This window comes from Nyctibius grandis, chromosome 2 (genome assembly GCF_013368605.1).
Source record: "Nyctibius grandis isolate bNycGra1 chromosome 2, bNycGra1.pri, whole genome shotgun sequence".
Lineage (NCBI taxonomy): Eukaryota > Metazoa > Chordata > Aves > Nyctibiiformes > Nyctibiidae > Nyctibius > Nyctibius grandis.
In genome coordinates this window covers 24,853,873-24,877,928 of record NC_090659.1, presented here as the reverse complement: position 1 = coordinate 24,877,928, position 24,056 = coordinate 24,853,873, and the positions used below count along the sequence as shown (strand labels likewise).

Here is a 24,056-nt window from a genome sequence, read left to right as displayed (position 1 = left end):
AGCGTAATAAAAATCCCCATACTGGTAAGAACTAGTAAACATTTTTCTTCATTTGCGTAAACAAGAACACCCAAACAAATAAAAAGGCCAAGGGTTGTCCCTGGCCAAGAACTGGTTAACTAGTTTGAAACTATGCTCAAGATTTCTTGAAAACATATTTGACTTTCAGCCAAACAATACTGTTAATGTTAAAGTAATGCGAATGCTTTGCTTTAAAAATGTGCTTTTGCAGTTCACAGAGAACAGTAGTGTAAAAATAAATAATCCATGAAACATATTCTGATTTTTAATTTTATCCCTTGATAGATCAGTTGCTTCAAAATCCCTTAACAACCAAGGAAAAAAAAAAGTTACAGGGTTCACATTTTAAAGATTGTCGATTGTATAGACCAAATGTTGCTAACCCATGGAAAGATTTATGGGTGACTTCTGTCACGACCTGAAAATACTGGATTCTGTTAACATGAAATCAGTATCTTTAGAGCAGTCTACAGGGTCGATAGGGCATTTCACTGCTTTCTCGCACCTTGCTTTTCTCTGGCAAAACCAGCTGTGATCACTCAGCAGGTCCTAAAGAACTAAGTCACAGAAAAGGAACAGATTTTATATTTCCAGGTGACAAGAATGAACAAATAACGTGATTTGGGCAATCACTTAAAAGCACATTAGTGCCAATTTCACTACACTTTACACGGGATGATCAAGTTACTTCAGGACGTAAAAATTAAGCAACTCAAAGCCTATTTGAGGGAGGTTAGTGAGCCAAGGGTGGTTGGTGGGGGGAAAGAATCCACACTGAGTTTGAGTTTGGCAAAACCAAGCTGCTTTACTATTCAGCTGCACTGAACAGGAAAGAGCAAAGTGTATTCAGCACAAGGCTGATGTTTTGATCATTTGCACACTACAATTAAACCTGCATTTTCATGGATATGCTCTGGTTTTAGGAGGTGGTGAGAGTTTGAATTTATTATTAGGAAACCAAAACATTCCACTTAACTGTTTAACATGCGAGATTTTCATGAGGGAATGAAGGTTAGTTACATTTCCAACAGGATTTCAAAACTACATTTTGCCTATTCAACTCTAAAAACTAAGCTGAATATAAGGCTGAAAGGTTTAAAAGACTAATCAAAGTAACAGAAGTCAAAAAGACAATAACAATACAGCATCTAAAAATGGGTAATTCACACATTTTTGACATTTATGTCTTGCATAGACAAATACTCATTTTTTTCTCCCAAGTCGACTCAGCTTCAGAAAATAAATCTTAAATCAACTTTAATTACAATTAAATGCATGTGTTCCAATTTTTCAAAATACTAGGCCGTTTTGTTTGTTTAAGTGCTACAAGTCTAATGGTTTTATGAACCTATCATCCCTTGGAAAGGCTTTATTTCACCCTTTGAGCTGTCAAGTTCATAAAGTCAGGAAGCTGAACTGCCTTCTAATTCTTTTTCCACATGATTAGAGAAACAAACAGATACATGATTCATGCATTAAGTCTTTGTGGCCCTACTCCACTAGAATATCCATGAACCTGAAGCTACTTTTAAAGCACAGGAACTGGGAACTCTCATTCCTCAGTGTAGCTCTGCCCTCTGGCCACAATTTGAACATCAAAATGATATGTGGTGCACACCAGGTCAACATGAATTCCTGCCCTTCTAAGCCCTTCATCCATACTCCGGTTTCCACTGGAAGAAAACCTAGCTTTGCAGGCAAGATACAGTCGGAGGGCTCTCCAAAAGGTTCCTAATAGTGATCAGGGACCAGAACAAGAAACCCATTCTCTTGTAGGTAAATGCAGCCCGACATGCAGCCTTACGGAGTTTACATGAGGTCAGCAGGACTCCACTTTGACCCAATATCCAGCTCTAGGGAATTCTCTGCAGAGCCAGAGCCATGCCTGTCAGTTCTAAATGTTTTCCAACATTATTATTTCTTTGGAACAGTCATTTAAAAATATATCCTGATCAATTTGGAATTGATTTACTAAAACAGAATGTTTCTAAAGTTAAAGAACAACAGGCAATAAAAATAAAAACCCCAAACAAACCAACAAATATAACCTACTATATAATGGAAACTGTGGGGGTGATGAACCACTTATGGAGTTAAATAAAAAACAACTGAAAAGAAAAATACAGAATCTGTCTCTCGGTTCTAGTCATCTCAGGTATCCTTTGTAGGACCAGTAGGTTGAATGTTTCCAAAGGAGCACGATTTGTACATGATACCTGTCTTTTTAAATGTTTTGGGGTCAAACTGGATTTGACAATAGCCTTTGAGACAGTTACGCTATGTCAAATTTTTTCTCATTAAATCTTTCATTATTCACTTACTGTGCTTTTTAACAAACATGGCACATTAGTGGCAAAGCAGAGAAGTTAGAAGAAAACAAATTCTTTAGAAATTACCACTCCAGCTGGAGCAGATAATTACAGCATTTGAACTAAGAAGGAAGATCCTCAGCCATGAATAAGCAAAAGCCATAGCAGAAACATCACTTGTGTTGATTAAAACCCAACACCAATTCTTCTAAATAGCTACTAGTCATTGAACGCTAGTATTATTGTTCATGTATGCATGCCAATGCTACTGACATTTCTTTCCGAAGTTTTTCTTCATACCAACTTATACTTGCCATGGAAGACAATCTTTAAAGACCAGCTTCCAACCGTCTCAGCATGTCAAAAAGTACATGCATTAATCCTACTGAAATCAGTGCAACCTAAGCACATGCCTGAGTGTTTTGTGAAGCAGAAATCAAGTATTCAGTTAAATATCTGCATCTGTCAAAGGGCTGTGTTCAAATACAATGTCGAAAGATTCCAAAAGCTAACATCTTTTTCCCTGTCAAGTTAGAAATGCAACTAGATTTGGTCTATATCAGAATGAAGTTCTGGCTTTGATCTAACCCAACATTGTGACAAATGGACAGGGGGAAAAGAGGACATTGATCTTACCATGAGACTCTTGGAGTCTGTTATTTGTACTCAACAACGGGAAATACAAAGTTCCAAAAGTAAGTGTTCATGAACAGACAAACTGAGACACCATACTTCGGGGAAAAAAAGAAATTAACTGTTACCACAAAAAAAAAAGCATTTTCATCACTAGCTCTTAGCTTTCAAATGACACACAAAGATTTTCTACTCTAATAAAGCCTGCTGTATATTCTGGTAGTAACCTTCAGATTTGAAGAAATTTTATATAAATCCATAAGTTATACTTCTTTTTGTATTAGGGGCAAATATTTCAAATGCAATAAAATTGCAGAGTGATAGCAGAATTCATGACTGTATAGTAGGCAACTTTTCATTTTTCAGATTCAGTTGTACAAACTATAAACTGTTAAATTTCTCTAATAACTGGAAAAGTTGTGGGTATTTGAAATTACTTACCTGAACACTCATTTAGCAAATATCTTCAGATACAAGTCTAAATACAGAGTTTATGTAATTTGAATATTAGTTTACACATAATATAAATCAATGTTTGACAATATCAAAATCCCAGCAAACAGCGGGCCCTTCTTATGCTATTATCAAATATAGTATATCACTGTGGGATAGCTGAGAATCATAGAATGCTAGTGTAGGCTTCTTTACTAAATTTGGTCAGTTTTCAGACCTTCCAAATAGGAATACTAAACATTTATTTTTCCCCTCTGGAAATTCTTTTTTTTTTTTCCTCCTGCTTAATACAGTCATCATCCCAATTCCTAGTGAATTTATAAAAATATTTTTTTATCCAATAACCCCGGCAAGGTAAAAATAGGAGTTTTTATAGCAAATGATAAACAGGCTCACGGACTATGAGAGAAACTAAACTTATTTAAATTGCCATACATTCGCTACTGAATCACACATCAACATTTTCTTTTTATGTGTGTTGCTGTCCACCTCAGACTAGCAGTTTTTAAGGTGCAGAAGCATCTTTCAAATATATGCATCTAACTTAATGATCAAGTTCCACACACTAGTGTCACATGCTTTAAATTTACATCACCTGCCCATCAAGAGCTGTGTTAAATAACAGCACTAATTGAAACTGCATAATTCTTTAGAAATTGCAGCACTTCCAATTCATAGAACAAAGGGGTGCTTATGTGGTTCTTTATATTACTAGATATAATTTTCTGAAATAAGAAATGAAAAAACACATTTGAAAGAAGTTGCTGCACCTGCAAAAACACTCTTTAAGCTTACTATGAAATACAAAAAAGTGCACCCTTCTATATCTACATATAAAACATATTAGAAATAAAACTTGTGTAAAATGTTTGCTGTGCAAACTATAAAAACAGTCAGTCAGTCCATTCTTTTTCCGAAACATTTTGTCACTCTCTCTTGCTTCCTACTGCAGAGAATCGCTGTTATCCAAGACCAGCCCACTGATATTTGTTGTTGAGAGATCTCCTCCATCATCTTCACCGCTGTCTACAGACTCATCCTCACTTTGCCCTGCCATCATAACTTGCTGAACAGCCAAAGTAGCACCATCGGATGACAAAGACTGGAGACTGTCTACATTCATGTTGACTGGAGCTGTAATTGTTACAACAGCACCTGGAGAAGCACAATTGTAGTACTTTAGCATCTTTCTTGGTCTCTAATTTTAAGTAATACATATTTATATGTAACAGAGTTTGTTTATAATCAACAGGAAGAAAACCTAAGGAACTAAATTAAAATAAAAGCTGTATAGGTTGTCAAACACTTAAATATCAGGAAATGCCAGAATTCAGCTGGGCAGCAATCTTAAACTTAGCTGTGTTATGGACACCCATTACAGCAATTCTCCAATCAAGTCACCACAAGACCATTTCTGCAAAGTATTCCTGCTTAATTAATTGCAAAAAAATGGGAGTGTTCATAGAGATTCATGGATAAAGCTGTTGTCAGATCCAGCGGAGGCTGAGGGAAAAGTTGCTACAAACTGGAAAGGAATAAAGCAGCAGGCGGCAGGACAGAAAGGATGGTCCTGAGATTAGAGCAGTTATTTATCTTTCTTAAATTGAGTCTACTTGTTTGACCTGATGCTAAGGAAGTTACTTCAGTCAAAGTCTTTGGAGGCTCTATCACATTTCTCTGTTTCTCAATGTTCAACTTGAAACACATGAGGCATATATAGAATTGCAGATGCTCAGTTCCTCTAGCAATAGTGAAAGGAATGTGAACATGATAGGGAGACATGAAACTGAAATTGCAGTCCAATAATCAAACAGAATGCTACTAATGTGCATACACATACTGAGAGAACTTAGCTGCACATCTAACCTTTGTTCTGTTGTTTCATAACTTCTGAAACAAAAGCAACAGTCTCTCAACATAAATTCCAATAGAATACCCTTCCAAAACACAGAAAGTTTTTAAAGAGGGAAAATTTGACACATTTCTGTTATGTTCTTCCAGATTAAAAACACATTTATATTGAAATATCAAGAAGTTCCCCTCCCCTCAAAGGCATCAAACCCTTTATTTCCCTGTTACAGAGGAATTAACTTTATTATCTGTGGTTTAGCCAGTTCCCCTTACCATCTGACATGGTGAGCTCATTTGATTGCTGCTGAGCAACACCTGAGGCAATGGAGTCAGGCCAGAACCTCTGAACTGGTCGGTTCTGAGCTGTCTTCTTCTTTGTTTTTGGAGTTTCAGAACAACTGGAATCCAGCATCGGCTGAAGAATTCGCCTTCTAGCATTGATAAACCTAAACACAATCAAAGGCAAGAAGTACTTATGATCAGTTGGCTGTAAATTCTCTCTCTCTCAGACTCATGAATTATGCAGCAGCAAAAAAAAAAAAAATTAGGAATATAAAATCTGCTCCCTACCAGCTTGGCTTGATATTCTTTATAACGTGTAAAACTGCTACTAGAACACTGGCATCCTTTGATTTTGGCAAACTAGCTGAGAAAGTACTTCTATCATTTTGCTGCTAGCAGCATTTTTTCCCCAATTCCAGAAGGGGAAATTCTCCAAACAGCATGGCAGGTGTACATTTCAAGATCTTATTAGAAACTAAGCACCAGAAAACTTTCTGACAGTCCAGCTCAGAAAGCTGATACTCCTCTCATTAGGGTTCACCTAAAATCTAGCCCCTGCCTAACCTAGTTTGTTTGGTCTGGTTTCATTTACTTCCTTAAGCTCCCACATTACTTATTTTATAGAGTCCCTGGCTTTCCAAGGTCTGGTTCCTGATCCAGGAGACAACAGCCAACACATTTTTCACATCTTTCCCAATTCCTTTTCATTCCCTGATTTCCACTTGTTTACTTTAGCATGCTAATTGCTGCCCTTCCCCTTTTTGCTAGTGAACAAGAAAATATTTAAACCACATCTCGCTTAGCTACCAGCAGTTAGCTGAACTAGTTTCAACAAGGACAGCTGTGGCAAGGAGCTGTGATGGAGGATAGCATCTCTTGCTAAATCTGACAAAACACACCCAGAACCCATCTTTACCTGCAATGGAAGGAAGTAAGGTGCAGCTGGCAGGACCACATGGTGTAATGCAATGCTTTGCAGAGACAGTAGTCAGGTCCCAATATCACAGAGCTCTGTCACTACCATGTCACACAGGCATAGTTACACTGTTCCACTTTCGGAACCAGTGTACTGCCACTATCTCGAGTATTTCCCCACTGGACCCCTCTGCATCCATGCAGCCAGTGTCATCTTTGACATCTGAGGAAGATCTCTGTTGGACTTTGCTGCAATAATTTTAGGAACCAATACCACAAGCAGAATAGGATGCATGTCAGCATCCTCGCTCCTCTCTTCTGCAGGGGCAGGTAGATTATCTTAAACCTCTAGTGGAGATAAGACATGCTAAAACATGTTGAACCATGAACTAGAGTAGTTGAGGTACCGACACTCTCCATTCGGACATCACTGCTCAGGAGATAGCATCCTTTGATAGAAGAGCAGAATGATTATCTGTTGACAGTAACTTCTTAAACATTTGCAACCATGATTACCAGAGAACACTTTTCAGAGTTTCAGGTCACTAAGCGGCTTTAAACTTCAATTTCTTTACTTGCAGAAGAGACATAAGAGGACTTCCATCTCTTTCAGCAATAGAACAGAATGTAATTCCTTAATGTTGCAAAGTCTTCTGGAGACCTTATATAATTTAAATGGCACATGTATTATTGTACCTTACTATAAAAATAATATGCTTGTGTACCAGTGCATAATTCTTGTATTTTTATACGTATTTTATAACATATGTAGAGCAGTAATTCAACTCTAGATGTCCAAGTTATACTCTTAACTATTTCTCTATGTTATAAGCATGTGGAGACAATGACAGACATTAAGTAAAAGATTTTCCCCTTACCAGTTGTTAACCTGGAGTAGTGTCAGATTTGTTTGTGCTGCAATCTGCTTCTTCTCATCCTCTGTTGGATATGGATGCTAAACAGGACAAAAAAGCAAGCAAAAAAGAACAAAAAGGGCATAAGCTTGTTTCATCTCCTCATCAAAAATAAGGGCTCCTTTATTACAACTGATGAAAGCTGCTAGATTAAGACCATCTGACTCACTAAAAACCAAACTTTAGAAACCTCACAAACTTTTATAGATAAAGATCATTTAACAAAGACTGCTTTACTACACAGAACTGATTTTATCCTTGAAAGTGTATATGATATCATTAAACTGCTGATGTGTAATTCAGAAGAAAGAGCTTCTTATGGCTGACAGTCTTTATTAAACAGCATGATCCCTGGGCAACACAGCATGTGATAAGATCTGATTAGTTATGCTGCCTAAAGGCAATGTCATATGAGCGTACTGACAAGCATCTTCTAGTTAAATACCGCTACTCTGAACTAAACGGATGAAGAGAGTGTACGTAACAGAAGAAGCGTACACGCAGTTTCCCTGTATCATTTGTCTGCTATAAGATAGCTGTAAAAGACAAAATATCAATCAACTAAACATTGTCATATAAATTGAGACCGATTTATCCTTTCAGGATAAGTATTTATGCAAAGGAAAGACATACTGTTAAAAGCACAAGTAGATAGTAACACACTTGGTACACATTAGAAGGATTGTTGGAAGGGAGATAAAGCCAGAAAATTTGAAATTCTCCACTACAAAAAAACCCCACAAAACACAGATGGAACTATTTTTCCTTGTGCCATGAACCAGGGTGTAGAGAGCATTAAGTTCTCGACACAATGAAATGAAGAAAAATCCCTTTTAACAATGTTTATTGAGATCATGAGGTACAAATGTAACACTCTTATTAAAATAATAATAAAATGAACCAACATTAGACTGTGGAACTACTCCAAATGACTCCAGGGAAAACTGAACTGAGACTACACAAATGACAACAGAATAAATTCACCTTCTTTATGAAGCAAAATCATAAGAGACCACATAAAAGAGTTACATAAAAACCTGTGACTCCTGATCATGTTCAGTCCTTACCCCTATGTGCTGAAAAAGCCAAGATCTCATCACATTTGTAGCGTGCTTGGGAAGAACTCCTCTTTTATTTTTTGATGAGCCATCATCTTGATGCAAGATGCCTAGATCTTGGTTCAGTTGCAATTGAAGCTGCACATATAATTTTAGAAGAAATAAGGCAGTTAACATAGTAATAGCAGTATTCTGTATCAATGTATGAATAACTCATTTACAGAAGGAATGAAAAGAAATTAGGCTTGAGGCATGCTGATTATAAAAAGCTACTTTATTTGCTAGGGAAGACTTACAATAGCAGTTCTTCTACAATAGCATTCCAAAATGTCTTTATCCAGGGAAAATGCTGTATCAGATTGCTATAGTTTTCACATTTCATGTAACTTCTGTTTTAAGAATTACAGCTGTTATCAGGCTATGTATGTGATCTTGTAACAACAGCCAAATGCTAATTTACTATAATTTAGAATAAAATCCACCTATGTAGTACACGTCAGGTTAATGATCCTCTGTACTAATCTATGCTACCCTAGGGATCCGATTGCCTTGTCACCCTACCTAGTCATTTGCAAGTGTGAGGAGGAAATGAAAAACACAATGCTGAATATACTCAATGGGTGTGAACATAAACAACTATGGGAGGTATAAAATAGTACTGATTTAAGACTTAAACAAAGGACTTAAAGTAAATTAATTATTATGCTGGAGTTGCAAAGATGCTAAAGGCCCTGCTAAATAAATGCATCTGAATTCTCAAAGAGCAAGAAGATATATACGGTAGAACCCTTAATGCACTTAAAACACTCTTACTATTTTCCTAAAGGTTCATATTTCTTCCTCGCTTCTTTTTCACTTCCTATGGACACATCAAATCATTTGTACATTGGTTATCTGAACATTAGGGAATACATTCTTAAATGCTTATGCAGAGATAAGAAGAAATAGCATATAAATTGCATCTGAGATTATATTTCAGACAATTATAACTGAAATAATTCTAAATCAGGTTTTTCAGACAATATAGAGCAATTTCTTCAAGCCAGTCATTACGTCTATGTCCTGTACGAAACAAGTTTTAAGCGAGGTTTAAGCTATCAAATTACAACAAATATGTATTTGGAGCATACTTTCTTTTCCAAAATAATGTTTTACACTCTAAATAATCTGCTTGTATATGGAGGTTGTATAATGAACTTTCAACAGCTCTTCTCCAGTATTTTTCACCTACCTCCACAGCATTCTGGAACACCGAAAAATAAAAATTTGAAGAAGGATTTCCTATGGGTAACAAAGAATACAAGTCCAAACCTACGTACAGGTGGGTTTGGAGATTCCTATTAACATCAAGAGTATCCACAAATACATACAGAAGGTCAAGTCCTTTTTTTGTTTATCTTATTTTTTTCATCAGAGGTATAAAAAGCATTTTTCTTCAAAAACACTTCAGTCTAGGAGAGTGATTTTACATATTTCTTTCTGAAAGGTATCTGAGGACAGAACTGCGTGCATTCTAGGGAATAATATGGACAAGTACATACATGCTACTGCCAATAAAAACAAGGTAAGAATACTCTAAGCATACTTTTTCGGTTGGAAGGTCAGAAGAAGGAAGAAGAGAAGACAGCGAGTCAGTGATTACCAACAGATTTTATGCTGTGGAAATGGTAGCTCCTCATTCACATTTTTAATTGACTCGGGATTCCTGGAAGATTTGATTTACCACTTCCAGCTCCAAGAGAAAGCTAGCAAGGTTTTCTGAAACTGAAAATGGTCTAGTTTTCATGTTTCCTTTTCCTTAGCTGTTTCTTTGAGGTCTCCAGATCCAACTCTTAAGAGCCTCCCCAAAAAAAAGAGTGCTGGCCCTTATCTTTTAGGGTATGGTATAATGAGCCCAGTGTGAGGATCTCCCATAGTCTCAACTAAGTATTTTGAAGGTTTTATGACAAAATGCTTCTCAACATACATAAATTCCGAAATACATGAAATTTCACAGTACTAGTGGTTGCCATCATGATAAAAAGTCAAATTTCTGACAACAGCAGTGTGGCACTATAACACGATACAGCAAATCTATCCAGCCATAAACCTAGTTCAACAATTAGAAAAGTTTTAATCATTGAAAAAGTGTCTATTTAATTCAGAGGGTGTTTTGGTTTGGTTTGGTGAGGTTTTGTTTGTTTGTTTGTTTGTTGGGTTTGGGGGTGAGTTTTTTAATTTTTTTTTTTTTTTTTTAAATCCATGTACCTATACTTTTCTGCCATCAGTAAAAGAAAAAAGATATTTAACAGGAACTATGATGACCTGTCATGGCAAGGGAGATCTGTCTGGGACCTTATGCCATGTTATACAACTTGTAACTCCTACAGCAGTGCTTGCATTAATTTTACATTAGTTACTATGTGTGTATACACAGCTCATTCTGTCAGCGTGTCAAGTTTAAACCAAAACTCTTAAAACCAGTGAGATTTATTTGAACCCAGAATACTACTCTGTGAGGCCCACAAAACAAACCTGAGAGTTCTGGATACGAATAGTCCCAGGTGACAGGGCTTGTGTTACCACTTGACCTTGTGGAGTGACCACAGTGACTGGCTGATACACTGTCCCCCCTTAAAACAAAACAGCAACAAAGATTATAGGTAAGTAAAAGCCCTTCAAATATTATTCTCTTTAAACACACAAACACATCAGCACTGCAGACAATACAACAGTTTTGATAATATATCGACTGTTCTTTTCTAGTAAGCATGTAAGATGTGCTCTTTGCTACACAAAAATTTTTTCCATCCACAACAATCTGTATGAAATTTGAGTATGTTTCCCTGTACTTTAGGCATTCTAAATCTATTTTCAAAGGAAAATGCTACGACTATCAGGCTATAAAATAGTTCACTGTTTTAACTGAGCTAACTCTTCAGCCAACAAGGGTCACAACACCAAAACCACACCTGTGTGTGTTGACTGGTTAGGGCAGTCAGCTGGGTGACACCTAGATGTTTGGGTCAACTAAAGTGACGGAATCTTGGTGAATACATAGGGTGTCCTGTGCACCAAAGCCACAAAGCACATACTGTGTCTCAGGATAACCTCTCTGCAAGCATATGGAATCCACCTGTCTAGAAAAGGCAAGGAAATCTTTGGCAGCAGGCTGGCCAACTTTGTGAGGTGGGCTTTAAACTGAAGGATTCGGGGTGCAGGGTCCAAAGTGGCAGTGCTCACACCATCACATCCAACTGGGGAATAAGCCAGGCCAACCAGAGCAGCAACAGATGTTCCTTAGCTGCCTCCCAAGATGCGAACCAGAAGGCCAACCACCTCAAGAGTGTATATGGCTATGGTGGATCCTCTTGCACCCCTCCTGGGAAACCTGCATGCTCGATTACCTCTCTGAAGTGCCTGTACACCAACGCATGCAGCATGAGGAATAAATGGGAAGAATTAGAGATCTATGTGCGGTCGCTGGGCCATGATCTCATTGCAATCACAGAGACATGGTGGGATAGCTCACATGACTGGAATGCTGTCATGGATGGTTACGTATTTTTTAGGAAGGACAGGCTAGCAAGGCGAGGTGGTGGAGTTGCTCTTTATGTGAGAGAGCAACTGGAATGTATCAAGCTCTGCCTAGGGGTGTATGAAGAACGAGTCGAGAGCCTATAGGTAAGAATTAAGGGGCAGGCTAATACGGGTGACACTGTTGCAGGTATTTACTACAGGCCACCTGATCAGGAAGTGGAAGTCGATGAGGCCTTCTACACACAGCCGAAAGTAGCCTTGCGATCACAGGCCCTGGTTCTCATGTGGGACTTCAACCACCCTGATATCTGCTGGAAAGACAACACAGCTAGGCACCCACAGTCCAGGAGGTTCCTGCAGAGCATCAATGATAGCTTTTTGACACAGGTGCTGCAGAAGCCAACGCAGAGAGGTGTGCTGCTGGACCCTATACTAACAAACAAAGAAGGACTGGTTGGGGACGTGAAGGTTGGGGGCAGCCTTGGCTGCAGTGACCATGAGATGGTAGAGTTCAGGATCCTGTGTGGAGGAAGCAGGGCAATAAGTAGGATTACAACCCTGGACTTCAGGAGAGCTAACTTTGACCTCTTCAAGGACCTGCTTGGAGGAATCCCATCAATTAGGGCTCTAGAAGGTAGGGGGGTCCAAGAGAGCTGGTTAATATTCAAGCATCACTTCCTCTAAGGTGCATCCCTATGAGTAAGAAATCAAGCAAAGGGGGCAGGAGACCTGCATGGATGTGCAAGGGCCTTCTGGAAAAACTCAGATGGAAGAAGGAAGTTTACAGAATGTGGAAAAAAGAACAGGCCACTTGGGAACATTGTCAGAGTATGCAGGGATGTGACGAGGGAGGCAAAGGTCCACTTGGAATTAAATCTGGCAAGGGAAGTCAAGGACAACAAGAAGGGCTTCTTCCAAGTACATCAGTAGCAAAAGGAAGAATAGGAAAAATGTGGGCCCGCTGCCGAATGAGGCGGGTGCCCTGGTGATGAAGGATACAGAGAAGGCGGAGTTACTGAATGCCTTCTTTGCTTCAGTCTTTACTGCTAAGGCTGGCCCTCAGGAATCCTGGGCCCTGGAGGTAAGAGAGAAAGTCTGGAGAAAGGAAGACTTTCCCTTGGTCGAGGAGGATCGGGTTAGAGATCATTTAGGCAAACCAGACACCCACAGATCTTTGGCCCTCAATGGGATGCACCCACGAGTGCTGAGAGAGCTGGCAGATGTTATTGTCAAGCTACTCTCTGTCATCTTTGAAAGGTCATGGAGAACAGGAGAGGTGCCTGAGAACTGGAGGAAAGCCAATGTCATTCCAGTCTTCAAAAAGGGCAAGAAGGAGGACCCGGGAAACTATAGGCCAGTCAGCCTCACCTCCTTCCTGGAAAAGTGATGGAACAGCTCATTCTGGATGTCAGCTCTAAGCATGTGGAGGAAAGTAAGGTTATCAGGAGTAGTCAACATGGATTCACCAAAGGGAAATCATGCTTGACCAATCTGATGGCCTTCTGTGCATGACTGGCTGGGTAGATGAGGGGAGAGCAATGGATGTTGTCTACCTTGACTTCAGCAAGGCTTTTGACACTGTCTCCCACAACATCCTCATAGGAAAGCTCAGGAAGTGTGAGTTAGATGAGTGGACAGTGAGGTGGATTGAGAACTGGCTGAATGGCACAGCTCAGAGGGTTGTGATCAGTGGCACAGAGTCTAGTTGGAGGCCTGTAGCTAGTGGTGTTCCCCAGGGGTCAGTACTGGGTCCAGTCTTGTTCAACTTATTCATCAATGACCTGGATGAAGGGACAGAGTGTACCCTCACCACGTTTGCTGATGACACAAAATTGGGAGGAGTGGCCAATACACCAGAAGGCTGTGCTGTCATTCAGGAAGACCTGGACAGGCTGGAGACTTTGGCGGAGAGGAACCTAATGACGTTCAATAAAGGCAAGTGTAGGGTCCTGCACCTAGGGAGGAATAACTCCATGCACCAGTACAGGTTATAGGCTAACCTGCTGGAAAACAGCTCTGCGGAGAAGGATCTGGAGTCCTGGTGGACAATAAGTTCACCATGAGCCAACAATGTGCCCTTGTGGCCAAGAAGGCCAGTAGCATCCTGGGGTGCATTAGGAAGAGTGTGGCCAGCAGGTCGAGGGAGGTTGTCCTCCCCCTCTACACAGCCCTAGTGGGGCCACACCTGCAGTACTGTGTGCAGTTCTGGGCCCCCAGTTCAAGAAAAACAAAGAACTACTGGAGAGAGTCCAGCGGAGCGCTACAAAGATGATTAGAGGACTGGAGCATCTCTCCTACAAGGAGAGGCTGAGGGTGCTGGGTCTGTTTAGCCTGGAGAAGAGAAGACTGAGGGGGGATCTTATTAATGCTTACAAATACCTTAGGGGTGGGTGTCAAGAGGATGGGGCCAGACTCTTCTCAGTGGTGCCCAGTGACAGGACAAGGGGCAACGGACACAAACTGAAACATGGGAAGTTCCGTCTGAATATGAGGAAAAACTTCTTTACTTTGAGGGTGACAGAGCACTGGAACAGGCTGCCCAGGGAGGGTGTGGAGTCTCCTTCTCTGGAGATATTTAAAACCCGCCTGGACACAACCCTGTGCAACGTGCTCTAGGTCATCGTGCTTTAGCAGGGGGTTGGACTAGATGATCTCCAGAGGTCCCTTCCAACACCAACCATTCTGTGATTCTGTGTCATCTCCATACAACAGCAGAATGACTTGGACATCAAGGATTTCAGAGACTTGTAGGTGTGGTTCCAAACTCCACAGAGCATGAGACAGCCAGCAAGTGCAGTATTTTAGGTAATGCATGTTTTTGTCAAACAGAATTATTTTTTTGAAGGGGGAAAAAAAAAAAAAAAAGAGAGTAAAACACCCCAGTCTATGAAATGTCTTTTAACAAAAGATCTCTTAATGTTATATATATTATATATATGCAACCTCCACTCACATATGCATACTTGGTATACATATAAATTAATGAACACTCAAACAACTAAGGCACTTGACTGTATTATAACAACTTCTCAGATATTACAGTTAAAACACATTTTTAAAAGTATTTGTGTATATTTTGTAACAACTATAAAAGAAACCAAAATAAAGAGCAAGGTGCCAGTTTTAATTTACTGTGTCATACCTGCCACTGTTGCCATAGTTACATTTCCCTGCTGCAATGCTGATGCTGGCACCATAATCCCTTGGGGACTGAGTGTGCTTGCAATGGCACTTGGAATTTGCTAGAAAAATAAAACAATTAGTTGCTTGCATTTTTTTTAAAAAGTCTTTTTTTAATTTTTTTTAAGGAGATAAAGCATGCTTGTGTAGTTTTCGCTCTAAAAATACATTTAGAGTTTAATCACAAGATTAACTTCAAAGAGAAAGAGACTTCATTAGAGGTTCCTCATTACCTACATTAACTTTTTCATTATCACCAACCATTGCCTTTGAAAACCCTCATGAAAGCAACTGTTAGAAAAGACATAAAACTATCTTGAGAAATTTTAGGAGATAAATGATTCTAGGTATATAAACACTAAGAGAAACAGTTTCCAAAGGCACAAGGGAAAAAGGACAGCTGAAATGGACCCTTGACGCTCTTATTATAAGCATCAAAACTTTAGAATTTTAGTTATTACCTTAATTCCTTCAATTTCAAAATAATGTATTAAGTATTCAAGGTGCCCAGTATGTTTTATTCTGCACAGGATAGTCCTTTCTCAACCCTGACCATGCAAACTCTTACACATTCCTTATTATGTATGAATGATCTCTAAATTCAGTCCCTCATGTCTCTACAGAAGACTGTAACAGACATACAGAAAACATCTTTTAAAAGTTGGTTTTGTCTGATTTTAGACTCTGCTTTCCACAATTCCAGACACCAAAACCTAAGTAAGGAGTCCAGACAGTGAAGTTTAAAAATCATTGAGGCTTTTCAGAATACATAGCATCAGACACATTAGTAAGTCAGAGAAGGACCATCCCCTAAGACTAGATATCTAGTAGGTAGTTGGATGGCAGGGCTCACTTTCCAGCATCTAACAGCAGAAGCATCATCCATAACGTACTGTTGTTAATTAACTGTTGTCGATTTACTACAAAAAATTCAATTGGTTATTGCATTTAGGTAATGTCAACAATATATAAACTGAGGTTCACATGTATAGAAATGGGTACTGTTCATAATTAAACAGTCACCCCAGGTGACATGCATCTCAAATATTGCAACTATAATCCATCAGACATTGCCTATTTGTTCCAGAATACAGATTGTGTATAACAAGTATCAGCCATCTCAATACTTTAATGAAGCAGTCTAGACTAAGGAGACCTTCTAAACAAGGAACTGTTTTTCTTCTCCTTTGTTTATTCTGTTTCCCAGCCTCCTTCCAACAAAATAGCAAATCCAGGCTATTCTGAATATCTCCATTTGCTGAACTGAGGGAAAATCATAAAAGGAAGACAGACAAAAAAAGTGACTCATGTTCTGGCACATTTCAACAAATTTGTCCTTCGGGCAGTGGCACACAGGTGTGCATAAAAAAAAGATACAGGTCTTTCTACTCTTAATAACCGATTTTGAGAAAGTGAAAGAAACTGGAGAAACTCTGTTTGCAAGCTAATAGCAATAGAAGTGTAGTTATAAATTCCTAAGGAAAACTAAGCAAAAATTCATTTAACTCTATTTGAAACATACCTGAGATTGCACAGGTGAATAAGGACTTCCAGGCTCTCCACTTAATAGAGTTTCACTGTTCATTTTTGTCTTCAGGCAGGCAATGTAACGACTACAGAAATCCTTGCAGAGTTCATTAACCTTTTCTAGCTCAAGCAGATGGATACGTAGAACTTGGATTGCTTTTACCATCTAGGGAGAGAATTGGGAAAAAATTTAGAAACAAAATAACTGTTAATTTAAAAAATATTTAATGTGAGATTTAAGCAAACACTACTTTCCAGTAACAAAGACCATCCAATTAAAGCTGAATTACTAATCGTTAAGTGCTGCCTAGATTTCCCTAGCTCTGACCATTATGCTCTTGAAATGTGAAAGGAACATGTTTACATAAAAAATCTGTATCCTTCCATTGCATAAGTAAACCACCATTCAAGGGAAATAAAACACGACAACAATATAATCTTTGTCTCTGTCACATGTGACACATTAGGAATACAGAGCATAGTTAAGGTGTACACGGAACACACAATGAGCCTGCATGTCCATGTGATCTTTTATCCCCATCATACAGCTCCGAGTCATACATCACACAAGACCGAAAGTGAAGGAAAGTAATCCCATCCACACATATTATTTGGAAAGTGTGGTTGGAACAGCCTTGGTAAGCAGTCGTCATCTTGAGCTACACGTCAGAACTATCAGGTTCTGTTGCACATTACACCCTGACCCAAGAAAACCCAAAGTGTACAGATGAATTTGAGATACACTGTGAAGAACCTTCTGTGACTTAGCGTAAATTTGTTACACAGATTGCTAGGGAGGGTGAAAGGAACAGAAAATGGCCTGCCATCTCGCCTATAACAAAAACACAATAGCTTTTCTTTTTCTATAAAATTACAATAAAGAGGTCCCAAAGTTTGTCATATTGTTCAACAAAGCTTGAAGTAACAAAACAGTTCTTCAGTCCTAGAGCTTTAAAGTTCCTCTGCAATTGTACGTCAAAGATTAACAACTCTGGGGTAAAATCTTGTAAGAACTTTCAGGTGAGGAGACTGTTTTTGAAATATAAACCATTAAATACGAAGCACTAAATCCAAGAACAAATCCATGTTTAAACAAAAACTGAAGTACAGGAGATATGTACGTGATGAAAATACTCATTATGCTTACTGCAAGAAAAAGACTTGTAAGCTTGGACAGCTAATGGTATTACATACTGCATAAAAATAGCTTAGGTGATTGTAAGGGTCATGGCAGAAGATCAAAAGCTAAAACCAAATCCAGATGGTCTAAATTTTCATGAGGCAGTAGGAAATCCAGTACATGCAAATATGTACATAACACATTGGCAAAGTAATTACTTTTTATACAGCGTGCCATCCCCAACACTTACTTGCTATGCTAGATCTCCAAGAAAAATATCCTTCAGTTTTATGAAACTAAATAGATTATAATTTTGAAACACAGTGCAGAGCTTGATTTTAGCATTCTTTGGAAAAATTTGTCCTATATGAAGGGTCATGTACCTGGCCAGAGCACTGAACCCAGTGTCCAGAAATGATAGCTTACTAGAGTAATCCATTTCTTATTCTAACTAAAGAAGCCAACTGGGAGCTGAAGTTGCCTTTGTTCAAAGCACCTGAAGGAGATCAAGGCAGGCATGCTACTGTGTGTACTCCTGTCTCCACCACAATGACTTTAGCTTTCACTGTGACAGATCTTTCCCGTTTTTTCAGTAGAAGGTATTCCAGTTGTATAACACTCACCCAGTGTAGAAAATTGTAGGTTAAAATAAACAAGAGAAAAAAAAATGAAGTGATAACTAAAAAGGAAATCTTATCCCTTCTCAGGGCTAAAAAGAAAAAAAAAAAAAAGACATGTATCTTTAAAAGCACAGCTGCAGAAAAGTCTGAGCTGTAGACTTGGGGCAGTTGATCCAAATTAAAACCTGGTAACTCTTATGACCTATGACACCAAAAGCCTTTGAAACAGTAAGTGCAACAGCCCAGTGCTAAGGTATATAAAACAGCAATCTTCTAAAACAGCCCTCAGCAGTGGCTGCTGTTTAAACTGTGTTTAAGTACCTTTTGCATAGTTTAACTTGCTTATGTTTAATTTAACTAGATTTTAACACAAAATAAAGGCCATCTATATTTAAAGATATTCTGCTCCTTTCAGAATTATTAACAATTGCTCTGTAATACTGCAATAGCCAGAGAGTTTCAGAGACAAAAAAGCTTAAATTATAAAATTCTTCATGTGTGGCAGACCAACACAGAGCACACATAGTAGAGAATGCCTTAGACATCAGCTAAAACTGAGGTAACAAAAATATGCCTTTGGGCACATAATATTTGACTGTATTAGTGATTAGTTTTGCTCAGTCAGGAGGGTTTTTTTTTCTTAAACCATTACCCATATTTGTATTATTTATTTATCAGCATTTCTTTAGAGGAAAAATAAAAGTTCTTTCTTCAGTTTAGATTTAATTTCAAACTGATGGTTGATAATTGAAGTGAAAATTGAATGAAAGTCAAAATTAACCATAAACCAAGAACTAGTAACACTATCCAGGTTTCTGCAGAGCCCCACACAGTCACACTACTCTTGCAGGAAGCTGCGCTACTGTGGTTAGGAAGGCAAACAAAACTTTGTAAATATGCCATGCCTGCCACCAGGACTTATTTATTCATTTACAACTACACTAATTGTGGCCATATGGCTCCTGTTCTCTTGCAGCATGGGTGGATCAAACTTAAATTTGTTGGCAGAAGTTCACTTTTTCCTTAAAACTAAAAAAATCAAGAACTCCTAATAAAATCACCCATGTTGAACAAAGGTAATACAATGAAATGTTTCCAGACAGATCACAGCAGCAGTAATATTTCATTCCTATACTCTTAAAAGGCACACCTTAAAAATCTACAACCATGTTTTCGTTATTTAGTGCTACTGAGCAGAATATGCCACAGAACAATGCATTTTTATAACCCACTTGATTAAGCCTTTTCAGCTGTAGAAATAAACCTGGAGCATAATTTCAGAGAAATGCACAAGGACAGAAGTAACCACGAGGTATATGTATATTGTTGAAACTGTTGTAAATCAAGATAATGGTAAACTATTAAGCAGAGAAAGAAAACTTTCAGTTTTTGCTAAAAATGGTATCTAGAGCATATCCACATATAAATATATAATATATTAAATTTGGAGACATCTTTTAGCCCTAAAAATGCTTTAGAATGTGCCTGTGTCCTGTCTTTTCAGTGCCTCAAGCATGTGGTGCAAAGGGCACAGAACACACTATGCCCTACCTTACTCATAATCCCCAGCTGACCTTATTTACCTAAAACATATACCCACAATTTTTTATGGATTTCAGAGCACATAACATAAGTATATAGCAAATACATATGTGGACAACATATATGAAAGAATCTCCATATACTGACAAGTAATCTTCTCATTCAAATGACTCCTCATTTGAAAAAAAAAACAATTAAAATATGTACATTCACAGCTCACCTACTTTCCCTGAGCAAATCCTTCTGAGGCGATTTAAGTCTTCAGGGGAAGAACATAAACTCTGGGAGAGGGGGTATCTTGTTTTAATTTGTTTTGATTTGATAACCTCTCTCCCCTATTTTGAGTCCCCAGCTATGAGACATAGCTTGGGAAGGTATGACTAGAGGTTTATGAGACAGTTCTACACACTACAATAGTAAGAATACTTTTCAGAAATGCAAAAGCATGGCTTGTTCACTCAAGAATACTCAAATGACATCATCTGGCTTCACCACCACCACAACTTTTCCTGACACAACTAAAAATTCAATAGGATAGTCTTTGAGAAGAGGGTACTGAACCAAAAATCCTTACCCCAAATGAAACAAAAAACTCGGGGGTCTTCAAAAAAGGCAGTGTCCTGTTCAAATACAAAAGTGAGAGTATATTTAACACCCCATGCTCCGTATTGTTTCTAGACTTGATAGAGCTGTAAGTAACCTTCTCTGACTTCACAGATGACCCTATTTTGTGCAGGAGGTTGGACTACAGACCTCTTGAGCTTGTAATCCAACCTGAATCATCCTATGGTCCTACGAATGTGGGGAAATTTAAAAAGCCACCCATATATGGGAATAGTTTACTCTGAACAGAAGCTATACAAGAGGTAGGGACCATCCTGAGGCAACATGATGTTTCTGCAGTGGCTGGGTTAACAGTAAGCAACAAAGAAGTGTTAAGTACTGAATGTCTTAAGACATAATGTAATCTGTGAAAGTTCTAAAAATTACCTACAAACGCTCATCCTGAACAACTTCCTAGACATGGAGGAACCTGTGCATTTAAGTCCTAAGCACAAAAGGATACTAACGGAGAACAAAGAGAAGTTGGTTCATTGGTTCATTCCAAGATCTGTTTTATCTGTGAAAATGAGACAGAGATGTCAAAGGGTAAGGGGCATAGGGTAAGGAGCTCCAACAGATGATACTCCATGTTATGGGGATACAGCTGAGAACACTTCCAGAAAGAAGGACATGCACTTGGGAACCTCTGGCTAGCAATGCAGACCACCAATATCTGGTTAACAGCAAACACATCTCTTCTGGCACTGATGCTTGATATAAGGACTAAGGTGGATGCAAAGTAACAATCCAAAAAGATAAGGAGGAAGTTAAAGCTCTGGGAAAGAAAGCTCACTTCCAGTCTAGTAAATAAAACATGAGCACAACCTTCAGCGTCCACTTCCTTCCCACAGCAACTAGGATTTGAAAAGGGGAGGTCTGCACTTAAATCAAGTTCAGAGAAGATCAATGGAGACACGGACAGCGTGAGTGACCATGAATCAGAAAAGAGAACAAAATTGTTGAAACCCAGAAGATCCCTGCAGAAGATATTCCAAGATAAAGGATAATTCTGATTCCAATAATATGATGTGCCATGCATATCTATAAGAGCTAAATATTTACTGCAAAAAATCATAAACTTGTACCTCTCTGTTTTACCACCCTGAATAGTCTAACCTGCTTGGTCAGAGGCAGTGAAGCTGGAAAGGAAAAGTTTCAAAGTTCTGTTTGTGGCCAATAGTTCCTGAAGAGCAAACATGTAACTATCACAGAAAAGCCACTTTCTATGTGTATTTATTAGGTATGGACTGGAACTCCTGTGAGAGTTTCAGTCCAAAGGCAACTAACTATCTCTTCTGACTGGAAGATGAACCTGCATTAAATGTAAAGACATACCCAGAACGTCTGGACTTCCTATATCTCAGGGCAAGCTGTCCAGGAGCTAGCACTGAGGCTTCTCAGTTTTCTTTCAACAGATCTTAGAACTGAACTTTGCATTTTTCTGCAATATGCTCTTCCTTGGAAGGACAAGAGGCACCTTATACACCTCTCAGACAAAGGAAGAGACAGCAACTGAAACTTCACACCTCAGGGAAGTCATAACACAGTTTTGTGGGTTTTTTAGTGCTGCAGATTTTGAACACAAACCATTGCTGACTCTATTACATGAATGCACATATAGAAAAAGAATAGGAACATAGCAATAGATCAAATAAAAATATGCTTAATCCAGGTGATTTCATAGAGTACCTTAAAATTACTTTAAGGAAAAAAAACTTTCCGCAAGAAAGTGCCATTTTTTTCCACCTCTTCCAAATTCTTACAACCTATTCTGAGAAATTCTCGCTCTTCTAAATATGCTGAAGCCTAATACCAAAGTTCTGAACTGATCCAGAAGCCATCAATATTTATAGAAATGTTTCCATCCATTTCACGGCACACACTCTATTTTGACAATGTGTCTGACAAAGTCAGAGTTGGGAAAGACACTGCAAAAGCAAAAGGCCTAGTAACAGCATTTCTGTGTTGACTATAGTCCTTTGCCATGTCACATCCAAGATCACCAACTGATGCTGTTGGAGTGGTTAACTGGAAAGAACGGAATCCCTCCATCTAGATAATAAAAAAGGCCTGAAACTTGGTTTACAGGCCAACCTTAGTAATATATGGATATCCTTAAAATTAAGTTTCAGGTGGATGCTTTCTGTACTTCCCAGTGCTGAAATGCTTTATACTACTAACGCAGGAAACCACCCATTAATTTAGAATGGGAACCATAATACCAAAGTAACAAGGTAATCTAGACCTTACTAAGAGCTAGTCAAGGTAGAACAACCTTACACTGCTCTTAATGAACTTCCTTTCTGGTCAAACTGACCTAATGCCCATGCCATCCAGATTATCATTCTGTGGTCCTCTGGATGAAAACCAAACCCTTCCTTTGGAATATTCAAGTCATTTCAAATGAGTGTGCAATCTGAAACATTGCCAGGATTGTAAGAGGCCCTACAATCAGTATCTGTGACCCTTCACTATTTCTGTTATCTAGTCAATTAGCCTATAGGCAGTATGAAGCCTGAAATGATACTCTGCTGTTTTGGAGCCATTACTTTAAGCTCCATCACAAAACCTGTGCAGTGTAGTTGAGTTCTACATGCCACTTCCAAAAGAAGTAAAAGGAAAAAAACTGAAACAGCTGAATTAGTGGCCAATTTCGTTACTGTAGGCAGGCCTGTGACTCTTTTCAGATAGGACTTGAATTTGGTTCTTTGTAGTACTATAACATTCCATTCATCTCAGTTTAGCTCTGGCTCCAAGATTAATGATTGCTACCAAGCAAGCATTTACACCTTATTTGTTTGACTCTGCTGGGGCCAGATAAGAGAACAGCTGGAAAGTAAGTAGTTGTCTGGCCTACCTGCTCCAACCTTCTGGCTTGTTCTAGTTAGCAGTCTTCACTAGCTTCTCAAGTGAATGGTTGATTTGAATTGGAGTTAAAAAGGGAGGGACAGCAACAACAGAAGATGTAACAAAGGTGCACAACATTAGAATCCCTCTCTACTAAAAAGATATTTTTAATCTCTATAAAAATGTATATATTTATGTGACCCAAGGCAGAAAAAACTGCCCAGCTACAGCCTTCTCTGTGCAAGTACCAATATTTCAAGCTGAAGAAGAGACTGAAAACCTTACTAGCCATTTCACAACTTGACAGAAACTCTTCTGCTGTTCTGCTCATTGCCCCTGACAAAATGAACAGCCTGTCAGAATGTCAGCTGTTCAGAGTCCCCAGCCTTCAGGACAGGCAGAGGACAAGTCGCACTCAGATTTCATTTGGTATCTAGTAATAGAAAGTCATAGCTCACAATATGACTACAGGACAGGAGTTCAATGCCAAAGATTTTTGATTTTGCAATGTGGGTCCAGATTAAGATAGTATGGACCTTAGCAGGCATGGAATACAAGACATAAACAAATACTTCCTCATCCATGTCAAGCAAAATCAGCCAGATTTGTGCAGCCCATCAACAAAGGTGAATACCACATAAACCAACAGACTTTGTCGCCAC

General features: G+C 38.7%; 1 protein-coding gene across 1 annotated transcript in view; it reads right to left on the bottom strand.

Moving 5' to 3' along the window:
• Positions 1–270: 270 nt before the first annotated feature.
• Positions 271–24,056, bottom strand: part of PKNOX1 (PBX/knotted 1 homeobox 1) — a 49,477-nt gene continuing 25,691 nt past the window's right edge. The window contains exons 6-12 of the mRNA XM_068425288.1: positions 16,658–16,828; positions 15,098–15,197; positions 10,951–11,048; positions 8,446–8,574; positions 7,343–7,419; positions 5,541–5,713; positions 271–4,571 (exon numbers count right to left, since the gene is read on the bottom strand). Of these exons, the coding sequence (XP_068281389.1) occupies positions 4,360–4,571; positions 5,541–5,713; positions 7,343–7,419; positions 8,446–8,574; positions 10,951–11,048; positions 15,098–15,197; positions 16,658–16,828 (960 nt within the window). The 3' untranslated portion in view covers positions 271–4,359. The remainder of the gene's footprint in view (positions 4,572–5,540; positions 5,714–7,342; positions 7,420–8,445; positions 8,575–10,950; positions 11,049–15,097; positions 15,198–16,657; positions 16,829–24,056) is intronic.